Here is a 21847-nt window from a genome sequence, read left to right on the forward strand (position 1 = left end):
GGTAGCGTTGGCTACGCGGTAAGCTGCGTTTGTACTACGAACGTACGAACAAGCAAGTCGGCATGCATCTCACTGGTTGAAACTTAAGCTGCCTCTAGGTTTAAGTATTCGTCAGTTGAGAGAGCGTATTCGAATCGTAACCTTAAATGCCCTGGAATCAAGGGGGCCAAGCTTCCCTCTTACGAAAGTTGAAGCAGAGTTTGTAGCGCCTCCTACCAATGAGGTGCGTACTAAACTGTGAATGTGTGAATTGGTGTGAATCGGGACGTATGTGTATGTGTATACGTGTAATGCACCGTTTACTTTAAACCTGTCCACGGATTGTCGCGCCAGCGACACGTATGCAGCAGATAGAAGGATATACAAAGAAATTGAATATATTTTCTTTTCCTAAGAAAAGAAGAAATATTCAATTTCAATGTTTATCCTTCTATCTGCTGCATACGCGTCACTGACGCGACAATCCATGGTCAGACGGCCTTAGAAAGGGTAAACCAGGGAAAGTGAGGACACTTCCTCGTGTCTGCGCCAAACATTTCTAAATGACGACGGTCGTCATGGTAACATTTCACCAACGTCGAAAGGTTGTGTGTCGTGCCAACTGATACACGTAGGTATGTGTGTGTGATGTACCTAGCGCCTCCTACCAATGCGGTGCTAACTAAACGGGAAAACTTCAGCCAAACAAAGACAGCTTGGTCCCCCGCCTGGAATGCTCGCGCTGCGCATCGTGCGCCTCCTTTTATACCCGAAATTTGATGGCTGGCGCATGCGTAGTGAGTCGCTTATTTATTATTTTGCTTTTTACTCGCTTAATACATTCTTTTATCTTCCGATTTTGTCAGTATTTACATTAAATTATTCCTAACATCTCTATAACATTTGTTTCTTTAGTATTCGTTTAAATCATTAATTAATTATAATTCATGTATAGAATAATTTTGTATGGTAACGTAGGACGATTTCGCGATAATGGAGATCGGTGTACTTTACCGGCGGTCGGTAATTATCGGTTTGGATTCCGCGTGGGACGTTACAGGGGTATAAACACGAGCTTCGATATCAAAACAAAAGCATGCGTTGACGTATTCCGTGCGAGAGAAGGTGGGCATTGGGGAGGAGGTATTGTTGTGAAGAGGGCCTCTTCAAGGGAGCAGCCGTTTGTGACGGATGCAAATCCGTTTGGTTCTGATACAATCTGCTCCCTATGGTTGAAATTTAGTCTAGCAACTTTCACTCCTCCTAACCTAACCAATCCAACTTACATCCCTCCCAAAAGAACCGGCCATTCAAGCGTAGATGCAAGTGCGAAATAAAAGTAACGGTGCGCTTCTCGGTACCGCAGATGTACCTACCTTAGTAGCATTTCTGACGGAAAAGAATTGTCCAGCTTTTGGGCCTGCGAACCCTGTCGCAGACCTTTGGCAGGTAGGTATCAGTTTCAACAGGCAATGCCACCCGTGGCGCCAGTAAGACCGACCCCGGTCCTTGCTATTCCAGAGGGTTTTCTTCCAGTGAAAATCAATAATTTTGCAAGCGCAATATCTTAAAAACCAGTGCAAATAAAGTGTATACATTAAAGCTTATTCAATTTGTCTTGGAACGCACTATCAACTCAGGTGTTAAAAAAAAATATTTCCATTTGAAAAACCGAACTTGACCATCGTATCTTTTAAAATAATAATAAAAAAAATCGTCTCGGCTAATAAATTTGCCCTCTCGAACCATTCAATTACATATATTTTTAAATTTTTTATCTCCAATACTTTAGGAGATATCGCGCTGTCAATTCTTAGGTGGGACACCCTGTATATAAATTGCAATTGGAATAGTCGCTCACTGCTCTCACTGCACGTAGGTACTATTACCACTGAATAAATTATAAGTAAAATTTACACCGTAAATGTGTGATTTCATATTATCATGCAATAATATCACTTCTTTCGACATTTCGGAAGAAAGCACGATGAATCATTTATTGCACCATTTTACAGTACATTTTTCAATAACAAATGAAGATCAAAATGTTTGTGATATATATATAAATAACGACTTATTCTTGCATAAATCAATAAAAAGATATTGATCTATATTTCTTAGCCTAATACTCATTTTGTAACTCATTTTAATGACTCGTTAGAATGACGGGTCTTGGTATATCTAGGTATACATTAGACAGATAATTAATATTTAAGGTCATCATAATTTCCTACATTTATACCAGTATGCTGTTAATATATTTAATGAAAAATGTCCAAAACCCGTCATCTTGACGGACTTGGTAGTTCTAGTGTTAATAGTGCGTTTCATGAATCTTACATTGTTATTGGCTAATGTTGACAGCGACGACAAAATTATGTTAGGTACATAATAATTAAAATGTATCAAGTGTTTTTTATAAAAAATGCGCCATATTAAACCTGCTGACATATTTTAAGTTGAAAGTTTACCAGTAATTGACAAGGGTCACATCCCCTAAGTTGTTAATCAGAAATATTTACAGCTGCTTTAGCTTGTTGAAATTGTTTCATAATCTGGTTAGACATAAAAAATCCTATGCTTTCACTCTGAAAGATGAAAATGATGTTAGAATTTCAACAACTAATGATTTGAAGACAATCTTCGACCACTTCATCTTGACATTTCCTTTATCAACCTAAAGAAGATTGTTACATACATCTTCCATAGTCTAAAAAATAATAACAGGTAAATCGATTGCATTCTGCATGTATGTATTTCGTGCTTACAATTAGTACACACCATTTCTTTATTTTGCAATAAATGAAAGTGCCAATACAGTAGTAACAGAAACGTCATAGAACGAAGTTGCGTGTTAAATATATTCGATCACATGTAATAAATAAGGAACTACATATGTAAATAAACCAATGTTCAATATACTGAATCCATTTGAACAAAACTGATCATTTTCAGGTACAAATGTAGTGAACGATGAAATCCTTAACCATCATAATTATACTCTATCCGAATGGTTATTTACGAGTCGTCCATCCATGTTTGGCTTTGTAGAAGGATATGCCAACCCAACTGGAATTGTTCTTGCCCTTCTTCTTACTGTAATAACAGTATGCTCGATGCCATTTGTTCGTCGTGGTGGATGCTTTGAGGTAACAACCAATCTTGCATTTATCTTTCTATTTTTATTAAAACAATAGTGGTATACAATTTGTAATTCCCTTCATAGGTTGAAATATTTAGGATGTTTTATTTAGATCATCTTGATACAATTCGATAGTGCACAGCTATTCTTATCGTTTTTGCGTGACCATATATCAGGTCCGGCCAGTTCGCGGCTCTAGGAGCCGTCCCTTTTGGAGCTAATATTTGAGCCGTAGAACATAGCGATCGTGAGCCAGAAATCTCAGGATATCTATAAGATTTCGTGCATATGGGGTTTGGATCAGTGACGTTAATCTCATGTTCAATAGTACTTATAGCTGTTAACTTGTCATCGGGAACAAATATCTAAAACTGACTTCCGTTCGTCGAAATTTAAATGCTCCAATCTAAGGCTCTCCTGTAATAATTTTGCTCGATTTAATGTGGAGGTCCCAGAATTTAAAGATAGAATTGTGGAATTTTTCGGAAGCGGCTCCAGACATACAGAAATTGTTTCCATTTGTTGGTCTATGATTCGCGTATTAAGATCGGTGGCATAAGCTCTATTATTTTCATTCACTTTAGTGATAGCTTTACATAAATATAACCCCTTTCGCAACTTTACTTCTGGTATAATACCCTCTTGAATTTCAGGATTTTTTATTTCGATTTCTATTAATGTCTTCGTCCGTGCTTTGAGATTAATTAAATGCACGTTTGCATTATGAGGATTCTGAGAAACTAATGGAATTGTAGATGATATCGTTTTAAAAGTAATACTTCGCGATTCTTAACGGACTCTCTTTCCTAAATATCCTTCCCAATCAAGCCATCGAAAGGGACGATTGTAGCCTGATTAACCCTCCGACTACGGAAATTTGGAGGCCGGTGCCAGGGTCTTTTTGGACACACACCGATATTTCACTAATACATAGGTAGTCACGGCCGCTCGAGCTCGAGAGTCGAGACCCTCACTGATGTTACTACTAACACAGTGACGGTCGCTCTAGCTCGAGACCCTCACCGACATGTAGTACAGTATTGTCTCGTTAGCGACTCGCTGGTCGGGACCGGCGTTGAGTCGGTATCGTGAACAGAACCCTAATTCCGAGTGTTCGTTTCTCGCTTCTTTCTGGCCGGAGGGGGGAGCGAGATGGAACACTGCGTGCGCGGCGAGCGTACGCGATGGTCGCAAGCGCTTACCGTGGGCACGAAAACCGCTTCGCAAAATCTTGACGCAGGCCCGTCACGAATCTTTTTTGCGCCCTAGGCGAACTTGTCAAATTGCGCCCTTTATTATAATACATTTATTTGAGTTTATTGATGACCTTACTCTGAATTTTTATTCGTAGTTTAAAACAGTTGCAGTGCAATTTGTAATATTTTATTTTAAAGTATATTTTCAACAATGCCAGCAATGAAAATACCATTATGCACCTCTTGTCGACTTTCCGCCCTAGGCATTGGCCTAATTTTGCTTATAGGGACAAGCCAAGCTTACAGGCAGAGATCAGTATGTACATAGCCAAAGAAAGTACATATATAACGCGTCTTAGACTAAAAAAATCATTTATACTTTTGAAAAATTAAATTCTAATATTTTCTATTTTATGTACATATTTGTGACAAATATGCCAAATTTCCTAAATGAAAGGAAAGCCAATCTCGACGACCTTCGTACAATTGTATATATCAGCAACCAAGCAACAATTCATGCGCAGTCGGAGCACATACATAATTGTACGAAGGTCGTCGAGATTGGCTTTCCTTTCATTTAGGAAATTTGGCATATTTGTCACAAATATGTACATAAAATAGAAAATATTAGAATTTAATTTTTCAAAAGTATAAATGATTTTTTTAGTCTAAGACGCGTTATATATGTACTTTCTTTGGCTATGTACATACTGATCTCTGCCTGTAAGCTTGGCTTGTCCCTATAAGCAAAATTAGGCCAATGCCTAGGGCGGAAAGTCGACAAGAGGTGCATAATGGTATTTTCATTGCTGGCATTGTTGAAAATATACTTTAAAATAAAATATTACAAATTGCACTGCAACTGTTTTAAACTACGAATAAAAATTCAGAGTAAGGTCATCAATAAACTCAAATAAATGTATTATAATAAAGGGCGCAATTTGACAAGTTCGCCTAGGGCGCAAAAAAGATTCGTGACGGGCCTGCGTCAAGATTTTGCGAAGCGGTTTTCGTGCCCACGGTAAGCGCTTGCGACCATCGCGTACGCTCGCCGCGCACGCAGTGTTCCATCTCGCTCCCCCCTCCGGCCAGAAAGACGCGAGAAATGAACACTCGGAATTAGGGTTCTGTTCACGATACCGACTCAACGCCGGTCCCGACCAGCGAGTCGCTAACGAGACAATACTGTACTAGCTTTGCTACTCAGTTTCACCCGAAATTTTGATTCTGATTTTATAAAAAAAATGTTTTTTATTTATTTATCTTTTTTGTGAAAATGGTTAACTTTTCACATATAAAAATACCCGTTGACACCAGAATATATTAACTACACACTAATAAGTAATCGTAATTGATAATCGTATGTAGACGTGCTAAACACGATTTTTATAGTGACTGTATTATTGTAACGATTATCAGTTATAATATTTTGAGTGAAATACCAAAAAATTAAATACAGAAAAAGATGATAAAACGGCTCTTTATGCCTTATTTAGATTTAGCAATATTTAACTAGATTATTAAAATAAGATAGGACGTATTCTTATAAGAACTCCCATCCCAAGGAATTATGATTATCATATGATAGATTAGAACAAAATGACAAAGTATTTTTCTGTAATATTAAAACAACAAGATAATGTTTAATATCGTTTCATGATTTATGTAGATGAAATTCAAAGATATTGATTTGTATCATTCAAACGGCCGCTCTTTCGAAATTATATTTATTTTATGATTTTCGTTCATTACTCTGTGTACCTATATAGTTTAACTATAACAGTATTTTTAAACATTTTACAGATATTCTACTGGTCACACCTGCTGTACATACCTTTCTGGATATTAATGATGTTACATGGACCAAATTTTTGGAAATGGTTCATCGGTCCGGGTATTATATATCTGTTTGAAAGGAGCCGACGAATTGCCTGGTCTCACTCTGAGCTCGGAAAAACGTATATAAGTTCCGGTCTTTTATTACCATCGAAAGTAACGCATTTGGTCGTTAAAAAACCTCTTCATTTTGATTTTAATCCGGGAGATTATGTCTTCGTAAGCATTCCTATCATAGCTCGGTACGAGTGGCACCCTTTCACCATCAGCAGTGCTCCGGAACAAGAAGGTTGTTAGATCATTTAATTATGTAATATTAAAAACTATAATCAGATTTTATCAAATAACAATATCACCTCTGTACCCGCTTATGTCATGAGTGGGCCCATGTTCTAACCTATTGAAAACATCTTTTTCCAGGGATCGAAAAAGTTCTGAAATTCTTATTTTTAACAAAATTTTGTGAGGACTTATATGTTTCATTTAAGAAAACATCTGTTCCTGTGGAATTTTTATTCAATGAAATGTTATCCTTAAGAACTTCTTTAGAAAGTGTTCTCATGGAACATATATTTTAGAACCTATATGATAAAAGTTCCATGGAAACAGTTATATTAGAATATTTATGAAAAGAGGTTCCATAAAATAAATAAAAATACTAAACTATTAGATACTAGTTTTATTTAACAATATAATATTATACTCTTCGTGTTTATTTAATAAAAGGTATGAAAATCATATCATAGGTAATTAATAATTTCATAAAAAGTATTGAACATAAAAGAGAACTTGTCACGAATAATACCTAAATAACAAAGTTTTATAACTTACATGAACCGAAATACATAAAAATTGCATAATATCTACCTAGAAATTATCTACGTAGGTAAATATTACAAATAAATAACACATTCAGAATATCAATTTAACTGTAATAATTATTTATTATTATTGTAACACTATTCATTGAATAGTATTCAGCATTTGTTACAACGATTGAAAACTTTTTTAATATTGATGAACAAAATATTTGTTCCTGTTATAGAGACATTTTTATTCTTATATTTTATAAGTTCCATTCCAACTGGAGCTTCTATTTTCAAGAACTATTACTTTATCAGTTCTCATGGGGATTTATAATGTGAGAACATGTTTTAAAAAGTTGCACGGTCCATGTTTCCAATAGAACCTATTGAAAAGTTTCAGAAAGGGTTCGAAAGAGTTCGAACCCTGAAAAACTTTTTTCAACATATTTCACCCGCATTGCCTCGCTACTATCAGATTTTTTGTCGGCTTTATGATCCGACATATCAATATTATTACAATTCAGTTTTGTGCTTTTTCATTTGAATCAAGTGTTATATCATAAATGTTAGGTTTATGATACATAAACGTGGAAAACACTATTTTTAAGATTTGAATTTGTCTATGGTTTGGCGTGTTTCCAGGATGATTATACAGTTCGACAAAATTTAACTTTTTTTCGGAGTTGTAAAATTCAATAGCTGTTTCCTATAGATTTTTGTGCGCTGAAACCCAACCCGCAAACCGTTTGTCGCTATCACCCTCAGTTTTCGAAAAATTAAATTTTTAAGAAAATGCAAATTTTCAACTATGAACATCTTTTGTGTCCATTCAGTAATACTTATTCGGTTGCTTGTTCCTTTAAATTATTCTATGAGCCCTCCTGAATAAATGATATAAGTTATTATTCCATTATGAACATTTAAATATGTTTAAATAACGATCAAAGGGAAAAGGACATCCGAAATATTCACATCTTTGCAGATAACTAGATAAGAAAAACGAAAATTCCCAAACCCATGTTTCGGGCCAGATTGTGTCGGTATACAGCGCGCTACATTACCCGTGTCTACCTCCTTAAATTAACAACAGCTAGGTAGGTTATCGAATATTTAAAACGATACTTCCACCTCTTTGGCATGCCGAAACGTATAATATCGGATCGTGGTACTTCTTTTACGTATTCGGATGTCGCCGATGTTCTGGCTCGATTGCAGATGTTCGATTCGTCCTCGCGTCGCTTTCCTTCGAAACGGCGATTCAGCGGAATCGCCTTGCGCGTGGCAGTCAGCTCGCCGAACCGGGGAAGTTATCGTTGTAAGCATAACGTGACCGTTCACGGACCGGGCCCCGATATTTCGAAATAAGAAGCGATCGACAGGTGCCGACGAGGCGATTTCCCCCGTCGATTTCGAGAACGCAAGGCGCAGCCATCAACCGGAGGACTCGGTAGCGACAGTTAGATTGAGAGCTCGAATTAGGGAGTATCGACGACGAATCGCGCCGTCTAGATCGCGTCTCCGCCTCAGTTTCTATCTCGCGAATCGGGCTCGGCCGAGCAGGTTAGGCGAAGTGTATCTCCGTTCCGATCCACCGAGAAACGGCCTCGCCGGGAGTGCATTTACGCGCCGATACGAGCCACCGCGACCGCGAAGACAAGGAGCAGAGCGAGCGAGCGAAACGACGGACGCCAGACCTTCAGCGACTTCCGAGCGTTACACGAGAGTAACGCAAGCGCCCGCGACCTACGACAGGTTCACGCGAGCGTCAGCAGAGGCGGAGCGCCGTCTCTAGGGTATGTAGTTTGTAACTCACCATTTATCAGAATATATTTATACTTTGTTGTTATTCTGATAATTCTCATTGCATCATATTATTCAATACCCTTTTCACCTCCCTCTTCCTGGTAAGTATAGTCAAGGCGTGCTTTAGAACCTTAATATAGCGCGAACCCAACAGATCATTCCAACCGCTCGGGGTGATCTGTAGAAAGTCCCTTCCGGACGTAACACAGATTAAGCACGTCAAAGTTGCGACGGGCACTCCAAGAAGTAACGGCTAGGTACATAGAGCGCGTGAACCGATTTTTGCAATCTAATTTTTCGAAGTCGTTGGCCAACGGAGATTATATTAACGCGTTAGAAAGAGTCCAGTTTGCCTTGAACAATACGTTACATAAATCCATAGGCCCGACGCCCAACTTATTGTTATTCGGATGCGGGCAATATAGATTTTCGGACGACGATTTGCGAGATTATTTGCGAGAACTGCAAGACCTAGAAATAAATGCGTTTACGATCATAGGCACAAAAAGCCACGTGTGTACAAAGCCAGAGATTTACATACATATGATTAAGAACGTCGCGACGTTACGACGCGCGGCGTTAATAAGAAGTCTTTGCCTAAGTTCAGTGTTCACGGAAAATATCCTACCGGATTTCGGACTCCGATCATAGGGAGGGGGAATGCATGCGCACGATGATGCGGTGACGTCAAACCGATCAACGCTAAGATGGGAAACGAAACGGCGCCAGCGTCAAGTCGAACCAAGCGACGTGAACGCGAAGGCCGCAGTCAACCAGCGTCGACAACCGATTCCCCGGCGACGCTGGTTGGCTGGCTTGGCTAGCTTGGCTCGACTTGACGGTGGCGCCGTTTCGTTTCCCATCTTGGCGTTGATTGGTTTGATGTCATCACGCGCATGCGTTCCCCCTCCCTAAGATCGGAGTCTGAACTCCGGTAAGGTATTTTAAGTGAACACTGCCTAAGTTTAAGGGGCCCATGAGGTTTAAAATGTATTAGACCGCGATAAAACTTTTGAGTAGGTATTATTTAGGTATTGATACCTTCTGATACCTACAGTACTCATGCGTGCTTGTGATACCATGATACTTCACCGCTAGGTATCGATACTGCTTGAGCGGTATCACGCCCATCACTAGAGGAGATTACGGGAGGATATGGAGACAATACCTGCACGTGAATCGAACGGGAGAGTACAGAGTAACTCCTGGACGCCTCATTAAAGTAATGTCAAGTGCTGCACGCACATTAGAGTCCCGTAAATTGTATGAACACAGCGACTCACAACGTCTGAATTCTGAAAATTGTAGCCCTGTCCTATCAACCAGACCATGTATTCCTACCTGATCTTAATAAACCTTGTCTGTCCAGCAATTATCTTTGATTTCAATCCACGAAGACTACAGTTGTAATTTTGCAATAAATAAAAGTGGAAGTGGATAGAACCAATTTAACGAGAAGTACACAAAGAGTTCAATGATTTAATAACGAATAAAGAATAAAGTACGATACAAAGAAGTGGCACCTCTGGCGCATGCTTTACCACTGCCTCTACTGTTCGTCCACTACGCAACACGCATCGCTGCTCTCGCTCTCTCTCACTCTCCGCCTACCGCGTTTCCTTCCGCAGAGGCATCGAGCCTTCGTCTCTCTCTCTCGATGCCTACCGCAAACACATACACCTCTCTTATGCTACATCATTCCCACATAAATACATTTACACCAAAATATAATATAATTGCATGTTAAAGTGTCCCTCATCTGAATACAAAAACCTTTGCTTAAAAATATGCAGGTACACTTTTTGAAATAAATTCCCAAAGAATCGTTCTTTTTCTACCTCCTGACGCACGTGACTATCGGCATCGCACGTTTTGCCAAACTATTTCGTTTCTGTATTGAAAACAAAATATAACTTACCACTTTTGTCGATGTTTTCCAAGGGAAAAATGTCTGCTGCATCGCGTGGAGTAGTCAGGTTTTCGCCTAGACCCTTAGTTTTGGAAATAAATTGAAAGATATCAGCAAAAATGCGTGCATTTCGCCTGTCCTTTTCCCTTTGATCGTTATTTAAACATATTTAAATGTTCATAATACAATAATAACTTACATCGTTTTATTCGGGAGGGTTCGTAGAATAATTGAACGAAATAAGCAACCGAATAACTGTTACTAATTGGACACAAAAGATGTTTAAATTTAAAAATTTGCATTTTTTTTCAATATTGAATTTCTCGAAACCTGAGGGCGATGACGACAAACGGTTTGCGGATTCGTTCTCAGCGCACAAAAATCTAGAACAACCGGCTATTGAATGTTACAAGTTCAGAAGGCTGTCGTACAATGTTATTTGTAATATTGCAAATTTTACTTATAAATATACAATTTCAATATACAATTTTGATACAAAGGTGAATCATGAAAGACTCAACTGCCACGTGAGCGAGGGGTCGCTGATCGTGAGACGGCGAAGAACAAAATGAATTGCGCTAGGTCTATTGTCACAGCGAACATTTGGGGATATTCAGGCAATATTTTCTATTCTTTTCAAAAATGCCAATGTGAAAACACACCCAAGCTGTGTACAAGCTGAGACGTTGCATAGCAATCCCTCGATGTGGAAACACGTCAACACAAACTAAACTCCGCTAATTTAATATGAAGTATATTATATTCAGTTTCATCAAAATTAAGGTGGTCTATCTTATCATTGCCGAAATAGTCCTTCAGAAGTGGTCTAATCTTATGGCGGTCACGGTCCATTCTGTATTTAACACAGTATAGTAGTAGGTGTTCCACTGTAAATACAGAATTAACGTTCAGAGCAGATTGTGGCCGGTGGCGGGTCATTAGCAAGTCCATACAAGTAGGTAATTTTTGTGTGTCCGATTTTGCGCCTGGATATTGCTATTTGTTCCTCTCTTGTTAGGTTTCTAATATCTTTGGTTTGTATAGTGAAGTTATCCGTGTGGCTTTTAACGTGGAAGGATGCTGAGTTGTTCCATTCCGTCTCTCACTTCATCGTCAGGTTCCTTCTGGTAAAGTTTATAAGGTCTTCGATGCGACAGTTTGCGTATAGCTCTGAGAAAGAACCAGTGATGACTTCGTTTGCTGCTTTATCCGCTTTTTCATTTCCAGTAATTCCGGTATGTGAGGGGATCCAAATTAGTCTACTACATTTTCCTTTTTTGTTAGTTCAACATAAGTTTCTAAAATTTGCAGGAGAGTGTTGTTTCTGGTAATGGCTTTGTTGTTGATAGATATTATTGCAATTTCCGACTCGGCGAGTACTGCTATCTGTTAGCGTCACCAAATTTAAGGGTGATTGAGGGCGGATGGACCTACGCTGTCTTATCTTCAAGGATTTTATGGCAGGGACTTAGCCTGCATGCGGTCTCGATAGAGGGTACGCGAGACTAAACAGACCTGGCGACGGGCGATGACTGATGACCACGTTGCGTCTCCTAGCTATCGGTTATCGAAGGATTGGTTATTTAGAGTGAGATAGAGAATGTGGGAATGGCGAGCGGCCCGACGCCGTATTGCTAAAGAATAGGGACTCTGTTCCTAGAGGATCTGGTTACGGAGTGGGGAAGACTTTGTTTTTTGGTAAGAGGACTGTAATGAACCCCACGGCACTTACCCCAGAACTGGCTTGGAGTGCGCTTCTTTAGTTTCTTTTCCACCCGCATAGGTTAATTTTCTAATATATCTGTTGGTACCACTCCTCCTCGGCGATGTGTAATGCATGTTTTATAGTGTTAAGTTCTGCCGTGTATATTGAAGCTGCCTCTGGGAGTTTTATTTTTGTTGTAGATCGTGGAGTGATTACTGCATATCCAGTACCTTGTTGATTTGTAGATCCATCGGTGTAAATGATGATATAATCCTGGTATTTGTTGAGCAGTTCTATAGTTAAGGTAGTAAATATTTCAATACTCGTGTCAGTTTTTGGGTAATCCAGAAGCTGCATGTCTGTTTCTATATGAGGTATTGAGTAGTCTTCTACAATTTGCACGTATAAGATTGATGTTTCATTCCTGTTCTATATAGGGGGTTCTACAGGGTGTCCAAAAAATGGTGGAGTTATTAACGAGATATTAACAAAAAACCTCGACCAATCAGAGCGGTAGCGTCAGCTACGCGGTAGGCGGCTGCGCTTGTACTACGAACGTACGAGCAAGCAAGTCGGCATGCATCGAAGGAAACCGCGTTACACAGTTTTTTTTAAAGCAGCATCTTAAATAATAATTGTTTGAAGGGAGTGAACAAGAAATACGTAAATTTCGTTTTTAAATAACGCATAAAAAAGGTAATGGAACAGAAAATGTACGAAAAGTGATCATAATTCATTATTGAGGTAAAAATCCATAGTTTAATAATGGTCAACACAACTAAATTTAAAAAATAATATCAGGTGTATGAATAACTTCTTTCCGACTGGATTTACATAATTAGTACAATGCTACCGAATTTCTGTCGCGGTGATATTCGTAAGCTGCCAAAAAAATGACAAAAGGTAATTAACAATAATGGAAATTATTTCGATGATTGAGTTGTTTTCATATTTTTTAAATCAATCTGATATTGTACCCTAACATCGAACAGAATTTATTTTTACACCTAATAATCACCAATAAATTAAATAAAACCCACCCTTTCGGACATTCCTTATCCCTCACCCCCTCGCCTCCCCGCCCCCTTACCACAACCCCTCCCTCTCCCTCTCCCCCTCCCCCTCCCCCTCCCCCTCCCCTTTCTTTCATTTTCGAAATCCTGTGTCACTAGGTCATTGTGGCGATCCTGAATATCAGTGAACAGAAAGATTTATGATAGGGTAGCGGCCAGTGCTCAACTTATCGCAGGTACATATTACTACAGATAAGTTTGCTTGGTATGGTAGCATTTTTAATTGCTCGTGAGGCACTAAGAGTTTTTCTTTTGGCTGTAAGTGAAGTTTCGCCGGCTTCTTTTAGGGTGCTTTGAATTTGGCTAGTCTTGAACGCTCCTGCAATTATTCGGAGTGCCGAATGACGTATAGAGTCAAGCTTTTTAAGTGCAGATTTACTTGCAGAGTCGTAGATAATTATTCCATTGTCTAGTTTGGATCTGATAAACGTTTTACATGTGTTCATAAGTGCTTTTTGGTCTGCTCCCCAATTAGTGAATGCTATTATTTTTAAAATGTTTAGACGAGAGATGCATTCCTTTTTTCGGTTTGTGATATTAGTGTTCCAAGTGAGCTTTTGGTCAAAAGTTACACCTGGAACTTTGACAGAGTTCAATTGTTTCAATTCCGAGTTACCTAAATAGAGTTTTACATGTTTTCCTTGTTTGTGAAAGAACACTACTTCATATTTGTTTTATGAGAACTTGAATCCTGAGGAATTAGCCTATTTGTATAATTTAGTTAGAATATTTTGTAGGACTTTCCGTGTTGTTCCGAGGTTTTCCTTTTGCAGAGGATGGTCGTCGGCGTAAAGAAACTGTTGGGGTTACTTGAGACATGACGTGACCCTTATACATCTTATGCATTTTTTTCGAATTCTCGTATAAAAACTTACTACAGTATTGTCTCGTTAGCGACTCGCTGGTCGGGACCGGCGTTGAGTCGGTATCGTGAACAGAACCCTAATTCCGAGTGTTCGTTTCTCGCTTCTTTCTGGCCGGAGGGGGGAGCGAGATGGAACACTGCGTGCGCGGCGAGCGTGCGCGATGGTCGCAAGCGCAAAGGACAGAATGTCAGGCGTCCGAAAGACGGAGCGAGACAAAACATCAACGCGTCGTCGGTCTCGTACCGTCCTCGCTCGCTTTCAGTGCCTCTCGCTCGCTCTCGTTTCATCTCGCTCCAGCTTTCGCCGGGCAAGAGTGAGACAAAAGTGGTGGAGATAGCGAAGAGTCGGTATCGTGTACACAAAATCGAGTCGCTAACGAGGAAATACTGTACTTGATTTTGCGGATAATCCTAAAATAGAAATGTCATATGACTATAAGGTCGAAACTCAATAGTTATGGAAACATGGTTAATTAACATTTTATAGGGCTCGTTTGAAGGGAACTCATTGTCACATGAGGACTGGCTGGCCCATATCCCATGGCTAGTCGTCCACATTTCTCATAAGCAAGTTTATTCGAATAAAATATACAAATGAAGTCGATACATTAAATAGTTTTATCGTATGAATGTAAATATATTTCCTATGTATAAAATATATGTACTTACATATTTGGATTACAAAGTGTGCCTATAAAGAAACGAGAAATGTTTTATAAATCATTTATTCGTTTAAAAAAATAAATTTAGAAGCGGATTTCCATCAAAATGCTTTCTGGCCGGAAGAAAAACCGTGGCAAATGTATTAGGCCGTGTACAGACTTGAGCACGAACGCAACCGAGGCAAGCCGAGATTGAATGAGCATGCAACTGTGCACGTCGATCCGAGGCATTCGAAATGCCCCAGTCTGTTCGCCGCACTGTCTCGGGCCGATCTGAACGTTGTCGGTCCATCAAAGAGAATTCTTATTCACTAGGGTGGCTCAATTTTCAACTGTTTTTTTTTTCGGATCGAATTCTAATACCCGTAAAAAATGGCCCACCCATAAGGGCACTTCACGTGTAAAATTTTTTTCGGATCGAATAATATCTTTTGTCGTCACTATGGGGGTCAATGTTTAAGATTTTGGATAAGAACACTAAAGTTATGGGCCTCATCGGATGGGCTCGTGTGGCGGTACGGATACGTTCACATGCACATATTATGATGAAAAGTTATCAATAAGGACCTCAGAATCATGATCATGTCAGTGCAAGATCATGGGGTGCACGCAGAGGCACGCAACAGTTTCGCACTGACTTGTCTCTACGCCAGTAATCATCAGCAGTTGTCCGTACGGGTAACATATCAGGAAATGTATCAATATGTACCTACGCATCTACGAGCCTGCCGCCCCCCCCCTCCCCCCCCCCCTCGCCACTACCGTTACTGCCCACTCCGCTGTAACGATAGTTGCCCCTACAGCACATTTGTCGCAAAAATGTCTCAATTACGTTGCGGTTTAATATTTGAGACATTCCAGGGAATGTTGCCGATACGTTACAAGTAAATTGCTATGTCCGCCCGTGTGCAACATTGCAGAAAATATTTCTGCAACTTTTCTGAGATTTTACAGCAATAGTCACGCAACGTTTCTGAAATTTTACAGCAATGGTCACGCAACATTTCTGAAATTTGACAGCAATGGTCGCGCAACATTTCTGAGATTTTACAGCAATGGTCGCGCAACGTTTCGGAGATATTACACAGCAATGGTCACGCAATGTTTCGGGCAGTGGGCCAAAAATAAAAATATCCGTAGTATTTACCGTGTCTGTGAGGGACGCGACAACATGAATGTGTGGAGAATCGTAGTAGTATAACGTCCACGTGTCTTTTATAAATAGAAAATTCTTTTTCCTCAGTGAGATTCGAACCCGTGGCCTGTAGCACCGTAGACGAACACTTTACCGCTGCACTTACAACCGTTGATTGAGAAGATTGCATACGTATTCGAACTTACACTCCTACCGTGCAAAACTTTAAACTCAAATTATCCAAAAACGAAGGCTCGTTTTGACAAACCCCATTACATTTCCCTAATCGTGGAGCCGGATATCACACAACAAATTCATTTTAACGCTTGATGCTATATTAAATTGATTCATATTCTGTTATGAAATATCCTGCGTAGTACAAGAAACGAGTTGTTTTAGGTTTTAGTGCATTTTTAATACAATCGTTTAACATAATTTTTTTTTTAATTTCTAGTTTTTAGTGTTTGTGGATTTACATTTCACAGTTCAGACTTCTTTACAAATATCCCTTATTGCTGTATACAGTTTAACAGTTTGCTTAAATCTTATAGTCCTCGCTTCTAGCTACCCTATCATAAAACGATCGCGTCGTCTTCAGCCGCGTATTCGGCGAGTCGAGGGTACTCGCCGAACTGACCATACGGTTACCAGGCGTAGGGAAAAACCCCAGGCCCGGAGTTAGCTTTCCAGGCCTGCGGCTTACAGCTGCAAGTACAATGTAAGACTATATTCTGTTTGTCGACATATGTGATATAAGTAATTAATACAATTATTTAATTAACACCATAGAGTCTAAACAAACTCATAAACTATATACAGCAACAAGAGATATTTGTGAAAAAGTGTTACACGGTCCAATTACTGCCAAGGTCCCCACTATTGCCGTTTAATTGATTATAGATAATAAAAACGTAGAGTGAAAATATGTAAGCTGAATTGGTTCCTGAAACATTGCTCATACGTTGCGAGCGCAATGTTGCACTCATACCGTATGGGCAACGTTTCGGCAATGATCCGCATTGAATACGGAATTACATATTTGCACTCGACGTTTTTCTTACCTATAATCAATTAAATCGCAATAGTAGGGATACTGGCAGTATTTGGCACGTGTAACACTTTTTTACAAATATCGTTTGCTGCTGTACATATTTCATGAATTTGTTTAAACCCTATAGCGTTAATTAAGTAATTGTACTAATTACTTATGTCAGATATTGTCCACGTTCGCATATATTCCTTCGGTGGTGGCTTGTGGAATCTTAGACTGTATTCTGCGTGCCGAGATTTCAGGATCGATTACGAGTAGAACGTTGCACAGCAATGTGTGCGCAATATTCCCGAAACATAGCACAAACGCGGCCATTGTAATATTGCACGGCAATGTGTGCACAATATTCCAGCAACATTGTACAAACGTGGCCATTGCAAAATTGCACGGCAATGAGTGCACAATATTCCAGCAACATTGCACAAACGCGGCCATTGTAATATTGCACGGCAATGTTTCAACAATGTTACAGTAATATTGCAATGCAATCTGCAACCAAACGGCAACATTGCAATGTACTTCAACGGTTGTGCAACATTCCTGCAATCGAAGTGTGCTGTGGGGGTCATGTCACTGCCTGGAGCTTTACCTACAGCATTGCCAGCCAGACCATAGGTTGAACAGCGCTGTACGCTTAAGACGCGTTGTCGCATGCAACAGAACTTCTCGTTCCCTGTCTGTCTGATTGCACTCTGCTCTTTATAATGGGCTTCCAGTGCCTCTCTTAACACCATAGAAATACATTGGTATAATGTCGCTCTTAAAGTATTCTTTACGGCAAGCAGTTGCCTGTCCCATTGTCAATTCTCCCAAAAAATTAGACCAAACACAGCTTCCCACTAAAGAGGATGTGATTAGGTGTTGCCTGGAAGAACGACGAATTTTAGAGCCAAGCTCTCATGGGGGAAAGGAACAACTATTTTCTAATATAGTTGAGCAGGTTTCATAAAAGTTAGTGGCTATATATTCGATGGCTTCAATTCCAACTGCGTCCCACGCACGTGTGGTACAACTTATTACAAGATATCATGATGCTGACATATCTCTAAAAAAAATCGCAAAAGTAAGACCACGTGTCAAGACACAAAAGATGTTAAATTAAAGGAATTCAAGGACGATGCTGTCAAACTCTTCAATATTGCTTTTTGTAAATGTAAGGATTTTGAAAAATGTTCATGCCCAAAAGAAAAGGAGGTCCGCCCCATTGAGAAGGCCTTTTACCTTGATCAACAAGGTCCTAGAATTGGCCATATTGGTGCTGTCGATCTACCTGAAACAAAAAAAAAAGATTAATAGAGCTAAGCGTGCTACCAAAAGAATCAGGTTTGAACATTCTTCTGAAAGCTCACACTTCACCCTCCTATGCAATACCAAATGAAAGTTCTTATTATGGCGAGGACGCAACCAATGATGGCGATGGTGAGGTTTATATTGGCGACAACCATGAACTCTTTAAATTGCCTTGTAAAAATGAACAAGTAAAAATTGATCTCTCAGAGACTCTTCTTGTTGCTCAACGATACCGGATTGAGCACCAGAGCAACAGCTTACATCGTCACAACTATCTTCCAAGCTGCCAAAAGGGCTGGAATAATATCTGACAGACAAAGTAGTGACATCACAAATGCTTTCATTTTTGACAGGCACAAAGTAAAGCGTGAAAAACGCCTTAAGGTTGGCAAAGAGCTTAAAGAAAATTCTCGACATAATGATCCAATTACTTGGCTCTACTTTGATGATCGAAAAGACAATACTTATACTACACAAGGGACAGTTAAGGAAAAACACATTTCATTTATAACAGAACCTAACTCTCAATATGTTGACCACGTCACCTCGCATCCAGGTTCAGCTGCAGACGCGCCCAACGCCATTCATGATTATGTCGTCAATAATCTCAATGGTGGTTTTGACGAGCTAGATGTTGTCGGCTGTGACGACACACCGATCAACACATGTTGGAAGGGTGGCATCCTCCGTAACTTCGAGGAAATGATACACCGGCCTCTCCAGTGCATCATTTGTCTTTTGCACTTTAACTCAGACGCGTCTCCAATAAGGAAATTATAGATAAACTACTCCTGCAGGAAAACACCGTGCCAGAATGGTCTTTCACCAAGTACCCCTGCCACACAATCGCTGTAGAGCGTACAGTAAAGCTTGTGACTAAGGTATCATTAAAAGTATGTGGCGCAGAGGCATGTGATCGCCACACTCGGTCAATTTGGTTGTCGAGACAGAAACTCTCCAAATTTGATAACAAATCACAGTTCGTAAGCATTTCCCCGCAGACAACGATTCAAATTAGAAATTCAGGAGGTCTTACTTATAGTTGGTTGATTGAGTAGGGCTTGGGAGGAGTCCGAAGTGCAGCTTCCTCAATGTCGTGGATATTAGATCACTTGGTAGATCGCATCTCTGAACCACCAACTGAGCGAAAAGCTGCACAAAAAACCTGTTCAGAACGCATTTTTGTCTCCTTTCTCCCCCCCCCCCCCCTCCTGAGTGCACCCCATGGTCGTGCAGTGACATGACCATACTCTGGGATCCTTATTGATGACTTTTCATCATAATATGTGCTTGTGAACGCATTCGTACCGCCAGACGAGTCCATCCGATGAGGTCCATAACTTTAGTGTTCTTATCAAAAGTCTTAAAAATTGACCCTCATAGTGAAGGCAGAAGATATTGTCCGATCCGAAACAAATTTTACACGTAAAGTGCCCTTATGGGTGGGCTACTATTGGCAGGTATTAGAATTCGATCTGAATACAAATTTGAAAATCGAGCCCTAGCTACTTTTGGTGAAAATTTTTTTGCAACATTTTTTTCGTGCCGCCCCTTACAATTGTTCCATTGGGTAAGACAATAATTCCCGTAAAATATGAAGTTGATCAGATAAGAGGAAGACGTTACATTTCTGTGACCTTTGTGACATATACTTTCGATCTATATAAAAAAATCTGCACGATTCCATCATCAATTGAAGTGTTTCTTGTAAGGAAAAAGTTGTTTCAAATCACTCCGATTCACACATTTCAAGGATCTACAACATTTTTGGGACACCCTGTATATATAAATACACATATATTCTTATACAATAAACTGTACACACCAATAAAATGTGTACAAGCCGCGGCTTGTCTTAGCTTGCCTCAACTTGCCTCAGCTGGCCTTAACTTGTTTTAGCTTGCCACGGTTTACTTCGCGCGGCACAGGACGAAAAATCACAATTTTTCCAGCCCGAGGAATTCGGTTCGATCTCCTCTTGCCATATTCGCATTTGGGCTCAATTCTGTAGGTACCCGACTTTACATGAAACTAAACTCATTGCAACCAAGCTAGAAGCGAAGTGTCGCGGTTGACATAACTTATAAAACGATATGCGTATTGTTGACATGCGCTGTACAAAGGAGACGATAAGTAACGTTTCTCGTTTCTTTGCAGTTCTAACTTTAAATTAAATATATGTTTACGGTTCAGCAATAAATAAAGCTTACTTCATTTTAAAATATATTACTTTTCGTAGACTACATATGGCTTCATATTCGAGCAGTCGGGGAATGGACAAATAGTTTGTATTCTTATTTTGAAAAAGAACAAATGAAATTTAACGGGAGTAACATGTTTCGAGGCAGCGGCTGTAGTGACATAAATACTTCGGGGAAAATGTGAGTTTCATGTAAGAAAATAATAATCACAATTCTTTAATATGTACATGAATGATAATAAAAATATTATTGTGGAATTGTTTTACATTTCTATTTGCGACAGATTCCTACATAAAAAACAAGATATAGTTCCAAATCAACAAATATCTTCTCCATCTACGGAAGTAGAAAATCACAATGGCTTGGATAATCACGCTTTTGTTCCTGAAACTGACAAGATAATTCAATTATCGCACTATACAAACGGTAAGTTGTTTAAAAAAACGCCATAAAATTATGAAAAATTCATGGTTTTCCAATTTTTAATATAATTTGCTATCGTGATTTTTTGTAACGCAATGTTTTATCAACTGAATTTACGGATGGACATTTTTATTTAAATTGTTTATTATTAATATTTTATTTGAATCTATTCCAATTATCTCTTAACTCTATGCAGGGTGTTTATAAATATTTGGGACAATATTCCAGGGTCGGTTCTACTCATCAAGATAATAAGAAAAGTTGGTATACGCGTATGTCCATAATGCTTAGTTTTACAGTTATACGCATTTTTATATTTCGTAAAACACTAGTCCGAAACACCTATTAACGCTGCCGTCTTAATGAGCTTTGAAGTGTGTACGTACTTACGTAGCTCACACAAGCTAGGCAAAGCGTGTACGTATACGCCATGTAGTAAACAAACCGTTTCAACCAACTTTCGTCCTGGAATCGACAAGAAGAAAGTTTTTGCGGGTATAGTTGCCTCCAGTGGACATTCGTGCAGGGTGGTCTGGTGCGTTTGAACGATAATAAGTATCGTACGTGGAAATAATAATGAATTTATGAATCGTGTACTGAGACAGACTTGAGAACTGACAGAATGTAGCTTCAACGATTCTCTGTCACCGGCGCTGATGTTATATTCAGAACCGGTGGAAGTCTAAGCTAGCCGATACAAGTAGGAAAGACATAGTTGCCGGTTGAGAGTCGTATCGTGCTGTTGCCGCATTTTCCCTACTACTATTTTGT

The 21847-nt window shown here is 39.4% G+C and overlaps 1 protein-coding gene across 6 annotated transcripts in view; it reads left to right on the plus strand.

The window, feature by feature from the left end:
- Nox (NADPH oxidase) overlaps nucleotides 1–21847 on the plus strand; it is an 86037-nt gene that overhangs the window by 33704 nt on the left and 30486 nt on the right. For all 6 annotated transcript variants that reach the window (XM_076810363.1, XM_076810364.1, XM_076810367.1 and 3 more), the window contains 4 exons: nucleotides 2935–3128; nucleotides 6121–6442; nucleotides 20692–20833; nucleotides 20937–21079. In XM_076810363.1, the coding sequence (XP_076666478.1) occupies nucleotides 2935–3128; nucleotides 6121–6442; nucleotides 20692–20833; nucleotides 20937–21079 (801 nt within the window). The remainder of the gene's footprint in view (nucleotides 1–2934; nucleotides 3129–6120; nucleotides 6443–20691; nucleotides 20834–20936; nucleotides 21080–21847) is intronic.

The sequence above is a fragment of the Andrena cerasifolii genome, chromosome 4, assembly GCF_050908995.1.
Source record: "Andrena cerasifolii isolate SP2316 chromosome 4, iyAndCera1_principal, whole genome shotgun sequence".
Lineage (NCBI taxonomy): Eukaryota > Metazoa > Arthropoda > Insecta > Hymenoptera > Andrenidae > Andrena > Andrena cerasifolii.